The sequence below is a fragment of the Taeniopygia guttata genome, chromosome 1, assembly GCF_048771995.1.
Source record: "Taeniopygia guttata chromosome 1, bTaeGut7.mat, whole genome shotgun sequence".
Taxonomy (NCBI): Eukaryota; Metazoa; Chordata; class Aves; order Passeriformes; family Estrildidae; genus Taeniopygia; species Taeniopygia guttata.
This window is the reverse complement of record NC_133024.1, coordinates 14,993,487-15,005,702: the sequence shown is the minus strand read 5'-3', so window position 1 is coordinate 15,005,702 and position 12,216 is coordinate 14,993,487. Positions and strand designations below refer to the sequence as shown.

Below are 12,216 nucleotides of genomic sequence, written 5' to 3'. Positions count from 1 at the left end.
GTCAGGGAACAGAGCTGCTCAAGGAACTTCCAAGACAGCCATCTACTACAGCTACACATTACTTTTTACAATGCAAATATTTGTTCACTTGAAAGATGATTTTAGCTGCCCAAATAAAAGCATTAATTAGTAAACAGCCACCTCTAAGTGCAGAGTTTTTTACCTTAATTCAGTGATAGTGACTTTTAAACTGACAGCTTGAAAGAGAAAGGGGCAAACCCATCACACTGTCACTACAGAGTGGCTGTAAACAAACAAATAAAAACCAGGCAGCTGAGTGATGACATTTGAGTTCTAGTCCACTGGTAACACCATCGATTACAAGTTACTGACTTGTCTTATGACTGCAATCAGAGTAATTAGGACTGGCCTTTTGTGACTTTCTGTCCCCAGAGAAATCCCAAAGGACATTTTTCTGGCACTAACAATTTTGCTAAAGAGCACATAACAACTAGACTCTTCCTAATTTTATTCTCACTCATATGGCTGAAGTAATTATAATGGAATTATCAGTATAAAATAATCTGAACATGTTTAATCTACTCTGTTTTTACATAATTTTATCCTATGTAAGAGGTGCTGACACAAGGTGCCACAGGCAGAAATTGGAGACAGAACAAGTCAATTCAACCTGCAGCTGACTGAAGGGGATGGGGAAAGCAGCTGGATCATTTTGGAAACATGTCTCTTCCCCCCGATCACAGCCTTTTCAGGCAGTTGCCATGCACACACTTTGGGCACTCCTTGGCTCTCATGGGTGGGCAGCTGCAGTTCTCTTTTAAGACATTACTTGAACCAGTCTAAACTTCTCCTTTTAGGCACCCACTGACATCCTGGCATTTCAAACACTGCTGTTTCCTTAAAAACTCATACTGGCACCAATACTGCTTACCATCTTTGTTACCAAGAAGGCTGATGGGACAAAATATATTCTTAGCGGGTCTGTGGACAATACCAAAGATGGGGAAGTGGTCAACAGGCCAGAAGCCAGAGTCTAGATCAGCTGGACAAATGAAACCTCATGAAGATTGATGCAGGAAATACAATGTTCTGGATGGGAGCTGGAATAACCCTGTGCAGCAATATTGGTGGGCACTGGCTGGCTGGAATGCAGTCCCACAGGGATTCCTGGAGGACAATTTGATGAACATGAACTGGCAGTGTGTCCTTTCAAGACAGCCAACCACATCCTGGGCTGTACTTACAGGAGTGCAGCCAGCAGGTCAAGGGTTGTGCTTCTCCCCCTTCACTCCACAGCTGGAGTCCTGCTGTCAGCCTTGGGCTTCCCAGTACAAGGCACAAGCCCATCCTGGATTTTCTGCATCCAAGGCCCAGCAGGGTGGCTAACAGGATGGAACAGGTAAGTAAGCTTTTTTTTTTTAGCCTGATAGAAGGTGAGATCCTATTGCTTTCTTCAAAGACAGAAATGGACTCTGCTCTAGGGTACACTGTAATGAGATGCAATGGATATCAAAACATGGAAAACTCCAACTAGATATAGGAAAACAATTTTTAATTTTTAACATGATAGCAGTCAACTCTTGGGGCAGGTACTTGAGAATGTTGCAGAAACCCCATTCTTGGACATGTTCAGTCAACTGGTTGAGGCACTGAATAGCTGCAGTAATTGGAGCCGCTTTGAACAATCTACCTGGTCTCCAGAGGTCCCTTCCAACCCACATGATTTTTTTGAACCTATAAAAGCTGCTATTGTACTTGTACACTTTACAGAGGTTGTATTCCTAACCCTCTGCTCTGGGCTTTAAGTTTAGTGGTATTATTGCATTAAATATGGCACACAAATCACCTATGTGGCACTCTAAAAGAATGACTGCATGGAGGCAGATAAGAATCTATGCAGAAGTATGATAGTTTAGAGTATTTTTTTTAATAGTAAATAGATGTATTGTCATTCAGAATTTTTCCTGTAATGTTTAAGAGTAGCATGAATAATGGTCCAAGCAAAAAAACTCTTCCTGCCAGCCAAGATCCCCTAGGACTGATCTGGGGCTCAGTTCTATCTAAAATTAAACAAAAGATAAAACAAACATTCAAGAAGACTTTTCCAGCATAATTTAAAAAAAGTTGGCCCAGAAGCATAATGCATAATTCATCCCAAACTGATCTCTCAAAAGAGTGAATTTTTTCATGTAAGAACTTGACTGCTTTATCTCTGCCAAAGCTGTTCATCCTCTCACTGGAAGTTAGCTTGCAAGACAAAGCCATTACAAGGACTTCCACATGAGTGAGGTCTCAAAGTCTGTATAACACATATGAAAGAAGAAAACAGGATAGGATTTGGCCCAGGCAACTTTACAAAAAAAAAAAACAAAAAAAAAAAACAAAAAACCCCCAAAAAAAACCCCCCAAAAAAACCAATCATAAAGGCAGTCTTTAATAATAAATAGCAATAATTGAGACTAGGTAGATCCAGTTTCAATGTTTATAGTTAATTAGCTTGTCTTCCACATCTTCCTTTCTGGATATTTTCTTTATAAGTACTATTTCTAAATCTCACTGTGATACAGCCTTTGCTTAGATCTCAACAACTCCTGTTTGCAAGATTAATTTATATTAAACACAGCACCATTTCCCCCTCTGTTCAGATTTTTACTGATAGGATTTGTATTAGCAATATCTCACAAGTAAAAAGGTGAACAGTCACCTGATGAGGGTAATATTTTTTAGAAGCAGCTCTAATTGTAGTAGGGGATGTTAAATTGATTATTTTAGAGACAGCTCTATTAGATACAAGAACAGATACAAGAGATATAAAGGTATTACAAGGTGCTACATTCCTGCTGGTGACTTTAACAAGAATATGAACAACAGTTGCACTGAATAAGAAAATGTTCCAAATTTCTATTTCCGTTCAATCTTCTCCATATCTGCTGAGGCTTGAAACAATTCTTTCAGTTATGATGTTATCAGTTATCAGCTATGAAAAATGGGAACTTAAAAATTTGTTTCATATAACTCCCTAAATAGCCACAAATTATATGGAAAAGAAAGGTGACTACATTAGACATAGAGCAGTGAATTTATGGGGAAAATTTCCTATCTGCTGCTGAGAGTTATAATGTGTGTATTGAAGAAAGATAGTAGAATAACATCCTGATTATTGATTAATATTTTAGGTATTGAATTTCCTATTTTTTTCAAAAGTTGGATCTCTGCTCATGATGTTCAACCCCTTCAAGAATTTTTATGTTTGTTATTAAATGTGTATATATATAAAGCTCCATGCAGTACCAATGAAGCATCAAAAAAAAAAAAAAAAAAGAAAAAAAAGAAAAAAAAGAATGCCATTGGTTTTGAAGAAATCTCTATGCTAGTTTCTTTAGAATATTTATTATTTTATGAAGTTGACTAATGGAGCAATAGGACATGAACAACATGGAAAAGTCAGATGCAACAGCAAATCACAAAATAAAAATACACAGTTTCTCAATCTTTCTCATAAATAATAATGTACTATTTGAGATCTTCTAACAATAACCATGAAACGCTGCAAAAAAACCATATCAAAAAGTGATATAAGGGGTATTATGACATACATGTTGCTTTATCATTGAGTGCTCATAAAGAAAATGAGATCTATTCAAGCATTTCAGTTTGGGAGATTGTCACACACTAATGGCCTATGGTCAGAATTCAGCATATAAATCTTCCTACATTTTTGAGCTATTCAGTTGTCCAGGCTGCACATTACCAGTAAAACATGATGTCTCTACCTCCACTGCGTCACTGATGACAGCAATATGCAGGTCTTAAATTGCAGTGAAGAAATGATTTTTCAGGGATGGCCTCTGGAAAAGGCACTATGAAAATCTCACCTAGTACTTATTCTACTTCAGAAGATTTGAAGCGACCAAGAAAGCCTTCACTTCTATAATGCAAACAACTTATTTTGGGGGATGAATACAATTTGCTTCTCTTAGTTTTCCTTTTTGTAAAGCATCTTCAAAAATAGTTTAGAAAACCAGTAGAATTTAGCTGGAAAATGTAGGCAGACATCAATACCAATGAGTTTTTCAAAACAATGCTTTTGTGCTTGCTCTTTTCTTGAAAGAATTTATTTAAAAAAAAACAACCAAGCACCTACTTTGAAGAATTCTTGAGCTAAATTTTAGTGTTTTGATTTCTTCTAGTACCGTATGTTAAGTTTACAAGTTCTGCTTCATTTTAAGAAAGGAGTACATCACTAAATGCTTTCATGAATAGCCTTTCAGCCATTTTCTTCCAGTGCTGGTATAAAATCTCTCCTAAATCAAGTCCTATTAAAAGGAAGGTAATTTTGACTAACCCTTTATTCAAATGTGAGAGCATTCAGACAGTAAGAGCCCTTCAGCGTAATGGAAAGCCAGTTCTATCCAAGTCATAGTATGTAAGAAGGAATGATGCATGAAAAAATTGAAAGGAACAGAAAAAAATGAGGTGCAAAGAGCTGCTTTATAGGACAGCCAGGCTCTGCAGGACTCTTCAAGCATAACAGGATTTGCCTTCTGAGCAAGAATCTTTGGATTACCAGACCTGAACAACTGAGTAAAGTTCATGTAGAAGAGAAAGGAGGGAAAAAAGGCCATTGGAGTATATCAGCATAAGAAGCCATGGCTAAATGCAGTTTTCTGTGGGCATCAACAAGTGGGGTGCAATCAGCACCGTGATGCATTGCAGCCTGAACACATCAGTCCTCAGAACAAAGCTAGTATACTTAACTGCTCTGACACAGCACCACCTACCACTGCCTTGTCTGTCTTTGGCACGGAACTCATACCCAGTGCATTGCCAAAATATTATTATAAGAGCTGGTACACAAATCCAGCAGTCTAGCTCGTTTCTCAAGGTGTTAATTATTAGTTCAGTTTATGACAAAATTCATTGTACTCTCTGTAGGCTTAAGTACTTTTCCAAATTCCCACAAGGACTTTTGATTTTGTAATCTTTTTTCCAGTCTGTCCTGTTTTTGACCGAGATAGAGTTAATTTTCTTCTGAACAGTGCTGTGATTTGGATTTTGGATGAGAACAATGTTGATTCCACACTGATGTTTTAGTTATTGCCAAGCAGTATTTAGAGTCAAGGAGGAATTTTCAGCTTCTCACACATCACACCAGCAAGCAGGCTGGGAGGCACAAGAAGCTGGGAGGGGACAGAGCCATGACAGCTGACCCAAACTGGCCAAAGGGATATTCCACAACACATGGTCTCATACTCAGGCTATAAACCTAGAGGGGAAAAGCTAGCTGGGAGCCCTGCCTGGGTGAGGGCTGGGCATTGATATGAACCACCTGAGTTTCACTTTCTCCCCTAAAAAATGCTATGTATGATCTGTTTTTGTGGCAAGGAGCACTTACCCTGCTGCCCCTGCGGCGTTTGTGAGATGATGAACTGTGCTGGCTGCAAGTTGGTTGTTGGATGCACCAACACAAACTGTTGCAGGTTGAGATTCTGCTGCTGAAGCTGCTGCAAGTGCTGCAAATCCTTAAGGAAACGGGAAGGGGGAAAAAATAAAGGAAGAAAAAATAAAAAATAGAAGACAAAAAAACGAGAAAAAAATTAGAAGACAAAAAAAGAAGAAAAAAGCAAAACAAGAGAAGACAAAAAAAAAGGAAAAAAGAAAAAAGAACAGAAAAAAGAAAAGAAAAAAAAAAAAGAAAAGAAAGAGCTGTGTGTTAGACATGTAAGTCAGCAATGATTCCCAATACAATATTTCCTATCAACCAGATACACTCTAACATTTAGAGATAAAAGTGGATGTCAAACACAGCAGAAGTCCTGCTACTGAATATCCTTTAGAATGGCAATTTGAATTTCACTTTCATTCTTAAAACCAAAGTTATTTACTACATAACCCAGCAAAGTATACCCATAACTGTTCTGTTTTAAAAACAAAACAAACAAATCAATCTCCCTTCCCCCACAAATTCAGGAGTTTTCAAATACATTAAAGTTATCAGCACAAAGATCTCTCAAACTTATTTTCTGAGGATGGAACTCTGCTACAAATCAAGCATATTAGCTGGGAGCTATTTTTTTTTTTGTAACAACAGTCTGCAATTACCATTTGAATCAACAACAGGAAAGCAAAATAGTACAGATTCCTTGTTAGCACTCAGTTCTTCAGTTCAAATTTCAGAAAGTAGCTAACTCAATTAGTAAATATGTTTCATTTGTTCTGAAACAAATTACGCTTAATAGATATGACTATAATGGAAGTTTAAAAGGAATAATGCAAAACACTGCATTATTGTAGGACCCTACTTTTATGTATTGAAACCATTCAGGACTATTCATTTTCTATAATTAAATGACAAGTCTCAATGTAAAATGTTAATCTCTGAGAAACTGAGTTTTCAAGAAAAATGCTTCAACTTGACATTTAGCTGGAGAATGAAAACACAGAGAACTGCTTAAAAATATTGTTCCCCGTAAACAGCCTTTTATCTTTCATCTCCAAACAGCACAAGAGCAAGAGCAACTGAAATTTAAGAAACACACTGTGAAGTCAGCCAACATAACAGTGGTAATCCATGAAAACTATCTAAACATACTTATTGGATTTTTCCATCTTTCCAGGAAGTATCTATTTCAAAATACTCACCCATCAGGTGGAAAAAAGCCTGAATGAAAAATTACACAAACCAAACCAAGCAGACAAGAAGACTCCCCCAAAGCTGTGTTTCAGGGAAGTCATTCAGGTCCCTGTTTGCAGAGAAACCCTGTTCAGGTGCAGCAGTGCCCAGTGTGGCTGCTTGGAACCGCTCACCTTCACCAGCCCCAGACACACCTGAGGAACAAAGAGCTGCTCCTTGGGCTGATGCAGGTTACTGAGCACTCCCACAACCTGCTCAGCCAGAGGATGGGACAGGCCATTCACTGACAGTAGTGGATTTGGAGATGAGAAGTCAAGACACACTGACAAGGAGAACTTCTTTCTTACACAACGCTATTATCTGTGACCTTACATTATTTTAATTTGTTAAAACTGTAACTTGAAACTTGCAACAATCTCCTTCTGGAGATGAGGCGTGGGGAATGTCAGAAAGGAAGACTAGGGAGGGGAAAAAATAGGGAGTCCACTGATTTATGAGACCATAGACAGGCTTTATAAGAAAACGACTACTTAACCTGCATTACACAGACACTGGTCATCAATCACTTGGGCTACTTAGCCCTGTTAAGTCAAAAGCATGCAGTGTAATAATATGGTAGACAGACACCAGATGGATTGATCAAGCAATGGTCTTCAACAAATAGAAACTTCCATTTTATAAGATAATGGTAAAATTTTTAAAAGTGCCCAGGAGCAAAAAAGTGGTTTGAAAGTCAATGGTATTGTTTGCTTTCAGAAAATTGCAGAAATAATGCAACAATTCCTATGAAATCAAGGCAAAGTACCTTCATGAAAGAGAGCAATAATTACTCCAGTTCTATCCTGGAACTCTATGTTTTTTATGACATCTTATCCTAATATCACATTGGTCAGAACCACAACCAAAACCTCTTACTTCTTGAGCTCAACACAACATGGATCTCCACTCATTTATTCACTGATTTTCAATGCTCAGCTGGCTGCCTCTGCAGACTGTACTGACCCTCCAGCTCAGAGGGGGCTCATACTGGAATGGATGTGAGGACTGGATGAAGGGCTGAAAACAGAAATGGAAAGAGCTGGGCAAGCTGACTGAGGTTATGAGCACTGGGCAGAAGGAAAGGAAATAAAGAGAGGCTGCAGGATGAAAAAAGAGGTAAACAAGAGAAAAAAAACATAAACACAAAAAGAAGAGTTGGGAAGACACTGTGGAAAATAAAAGTATCAATGGAAAAACAGATAGGTTAAGGACCTCTCCCAATCAAAAGCAAACAAATGAAATCACCCCAGATGACCAAGGAGACCTCAGATGATCTGAAGCACCCCCACAGGAGACGGAGTTACATGCAAGAAAGAATACAAAGAAACAGTGGCAGTGTATCTGTAAGATCAAAGGAGGAGAGCTTTTTGTTTAAGACTATAGTATTCATAACACTGGCTACCTAGCCAAGACATGACAGCTCTTATCATGAGGCTCTTACACTTTAATATGAGAAAACTGTTTTTAAATTGAGGCCTCAGGGGGAACTGATATAAGCAATCTTATTCTGTGCATCTGCCTTGGTAAATGGTATGTTGGCTAAGTCTTGTTTAAATACAGAAATATAATTCTGCAACACAAAATGAAAATGATACCTCCAAGGCTAATCACTCCTAAATAGCCCTACCAGCCCCTCAAATGTATTTGAAATCCAGCCTTATTTCCACCTTGGGAAAGTTTTATTATTTAGTTAATTATACCATTACAATAAATCTCCCAATAGCAAACACACAAACAAACCTGACACTGTTTTCCTATACCAATCTTTTTTTCCTTAGTGTTAAAATCTGTATGCTACCATAAGCACATGGAAAGAGATGGGAAGACTTTCAGGGAGACATGCATGTCTTCTCATGCTGCCTAGCAATTTAGAAAGATCAAAACAATCAAAATCCTACCTCAGCAGAATAATCTGTCAAGTGCTATGTCTTGCTGTGAGGAAGATTTTTTTGTTAAAAAAAAAAATCTAAATTTCTAAATTCAATGCTATTATTTCCAATTACAGCTTCAGCACAAACTTAAGCATCTGACTCATTTTGAGATTTACATCATATAAATAGACCCTGCAAGCATAGACCCTGAAAACAAGGAAGTTTATTAAGAACCCCAGAAGTTGATACACAACTATTTAGTGTCAAATCAGGAGCAGCATGAGCTCCTCACCAGGCTGCTGCAGCAGATACCTTACGTGAACTGCAGTGCACATTAAAGAAGTCATGCTTTTGCAATTAGTTAATTAAAATAAATATGGTAATCCTCCTGCTGCAGAGACCTGCCAGTTAATCAATTATTCAAAACCCATCAATTAAAACAAACATTCAGCTATTTGTATAATCAGCTATATATTTACAATAGCAACACAAACAAAGCTGAGCACTGCTTACAAATCCTTGCCAAGATGGATCAAAGCAAGCATGGTGCTATCTACCTATGAACCTAGATGGTAGATGTTTTCCATAAGTACCTCAAATTAGATCCAACACCTGCACAATTTATGCCCTGCACTTTCATCATAAGGAGCAGTTAACAAGCTTCAACCAAGCTCATTTATGTATCAAAATAATCTATCCTAAAACACATTAATTGTAAAGTCAAGCATTTAAGTAATTAAAAATGTCAGAAAACAGGTACAACTTTAATTTGTTCTGCACATGGCAACTACAAGATCACATGCTATTTTTCAGAGAGCCTTTAGCTCACTCATGTGCACAAATCAGACAATGCTGCCTTCGGAAACTCTTATTTGATAGCACATGCCTGATCTTTTCAACTCCCCTCAAACACTTCTCTGAAGATTTTCTGAGTTCTGGAGAAAAAGGCAGTACAAAACTAATAATTGTAAGTGCTTCACACATTTTCAGAGCTTTGCAGTGAGGTGGTAGAGCAGGATTAGAAACATCTCACATGCATCACCACTGGTATCCAGTGCTTTGGTGGCCTATTTGACAAACCTAAGGTCAGACAGTTCAAGGTACAGTAGGAAATTTTAGGCCACCACACTTCAGTAAAGCAGACCTTGCTATCTTAAGCTGCACACCTGGAAGAGGAGAGGCACACACCTGTGGATTGCTTACATATATGTTAAAAGACTCACATCCCATCAAATGGGAACTCTGTGACAGGTGCATGGAAAGATGTCAGAAGCTATAACCAACAACTTCCTTGACAAGGACATTCCCCATTCTCTCCTTGAAATCTGTCTGCATTATTGCCTACAGACAGTCTTAACAAAATTATGATATGATCTTGAGAATTACAAGTTTCCTTGAATGCTACATCCTTCAGTCATCTCCATATCATGGCCAGTGAAGTGGAATCCTTTCCTAAAAAAGGTGTTATTTGGTGATGTGACTTCTCACACTGCAACAAGAGCTTCAGTGGAAGGAATCTCACCAACACAGCAACATCAGCACTAGCCTTTTAAAAATAGGATGGCACCACTCTGGCCTAAGGACAGCTAGAGAGGTCAGAACTTCTAAACCAACACCACAAAAGTTTGTCACTTCAGCTAATGAAAACCTGATAGCACAGCCAGGCTGTTGTTATTCAGCTATTGGACCAGCACAGTAAAGGATTGAACATTTCACCACCGGACTTCACAGACAATTGCAACATTTTCATTCTTGTCCTTAATCAGACCTCATGTTCCCTTTTTAGACACTTCATCCCAGTTGAATGCAAGAGAAAATAGCCTGAACAGAAAGCATCAGAGACTTAAAGAACTTGCTGACTCTATGAAGCAGCGACTTTGAAGATTATATACTCCACACTATTTGCATAGCTAGACTAAGAAAACTAGTATTATGAACCAAGAGCTTTAATCTATGGAAAGATGGACCTCAGCATGTGCAAGACAATCACCAACTCATAGTACTCAAGATGTCTAAGCTGCACATTTGATTATCCTTGTCCACAGGTCTGAGGATTTTCCACACTACATACAGTAAGCACAGAGTTAGTGCCACTGCAATCTCCACACTGAATTAAGCCAGTCCTGGAAGACCCAGGAGGTTCCTTATTGCTTCTAGTAAGCAGAACATCCACAGAGAGCAGTTCTTCAGAACCGACATGTCTTTAGCACCAGACCATGAGACTGGGCAGATTCCAACACCTGACTCATTCTCTAAGTTTTTCTCCAGTCACACAAGAGTGGCCATTCTTTGTCTTGGAACAAACAGCATTAAACACCAAGCCAAAATAGCACAGAAATGGGTCAAGTCAAACTGCCATTCTTCAGCTCTACCATTTTGCTTCTAGCAAGCACCATCTGGGTCTGACAAGTATCCTTTTTGATACACAGCCATCACTTCCCATCCATGCAGGTCTCAACAAGTGCAACTTCTGTGGGCATCTTTCCATACCCTTTCTTCTCCTTCCTCACGCTAACTACAAGGAGGAAAATTCAGAAAACACAGCATCTACTCAGATTCTGGTACAAACTCAGAAGCCCAGTGGAACTGAGGAGCAGCTGGCACACATTCCTTGCTAAGACTATCAAACTTCAACCTCAACATCCAATGAAGCACGAGGGAAGACTAACAATACTCGAGGACTCTAGCAACTCACTAAGCGAGGAACAACGAATTTGATTCGAAGCAATCAGTCAAAAACCTCTTTTGTTCTCCACCCTCTCAAGCCTCAAGGCTCACCTGTGCAATCTGTATTGGCTGAGATAGAGGGATCTGCGTCATCGGCGTCGCAGCAGAGGCCGAGATGGTGGCACCAGCAGCGCTGTGCTGCTGACTGGCTGAGTGCTGCACTGCAGCCGCCAGCAACTGGGCCTGCGCCTGTTGGAGCAATAACTGTTGCTGGGCTGGCGTCAACGTGAGCTATAAACAATTAGAAAACACAGCCATTAATAATGGGAAGAGCCACTTCAGCTACAAAGTCATTAGATAGCTCAGTACTAGTTAAGTTAACCAGGCAATCCTAGGGTTATTCCACTAACTGGCCAAGGGCTCTGGCCTGAAGGAAGGACAGCTGGCTACTCCATACAGTGTGGGAACCAACCTACCACAGGCCTGACACAAACCAAACTGCACCACCACCAACATTTGCACTTATTGGAACCTACAGAACCTAACTCTACTCCTAAGTTTTCCTCACAACTCTACCAGGAGTTTCAGGGAAAAAGCAATTAAGTAGCAAGTAAAAGAAAAGAATCACTATTGCCAGGATTTGAAAGGAAATTTACACCCAGCAGAACAGCAAGTGATTAGCCAGATGAATGTGAAGCCGGAATGCTGGCTATGGCTACTGAACAAACTGATAACGCCCCAGCTGCTTCACATTAGCATGAATCCCTGCCATATTCCATCATTTCCATTATGCCCTAAGATATAAGTAAAGAACATGAGCTCCATTTGTTTCTCTCCAAGTCTCCCCATCTGCCTTTTTTTTTTTTTTAATAGAATAGAGTTGGCAACTTTACATCCCTTCCCTTTCCCAAACACGCATTATCTCTGTGGAACAGGTGGCAGCAGTCTCTCCTTTACATGTAAATGAATCTTGATGCCCATATTTACTACAACCCATATCTGCATAGGCCCGGAGTTCTGAATGTTTCACTACAGCAGACAATC

General features: G+C 39.2%; 1 protein-coding gene across 9 annotated transcripts in view; it reads right to left on the bottom strand.

The window, feature by feature from the left end:
- POU2F1 (POU class 2 homeobox 1) overlaps positions 1 to 12,216 on the bottom strand; it is a 113,256-nt gene that overhangs the window by 28,077 nt on the left and 72,963 nt on the right. For 3 of the 9 annotated variants that reach the window (XM_072923818.1, XM_030263588.4, XM_030263605.4), the window contains one exon: positions 5,357 to 5,483. In XM_072923818.1, coding sequence (XP_072779919.1) covers positions 5,357 to 5,483 — 127 coding nt within the window. Of the gene's footprint in view, positions 1 to 5,356; positions 5,484 to 11,283; positions 11,464 to 12,216 lie in introns of all 9 variants that reach the window. The other 6 variants (XM_072923824.1, XM_030263598.4, XM_030263612.4 and 3 more) reach the window with 3 other exon arrangements.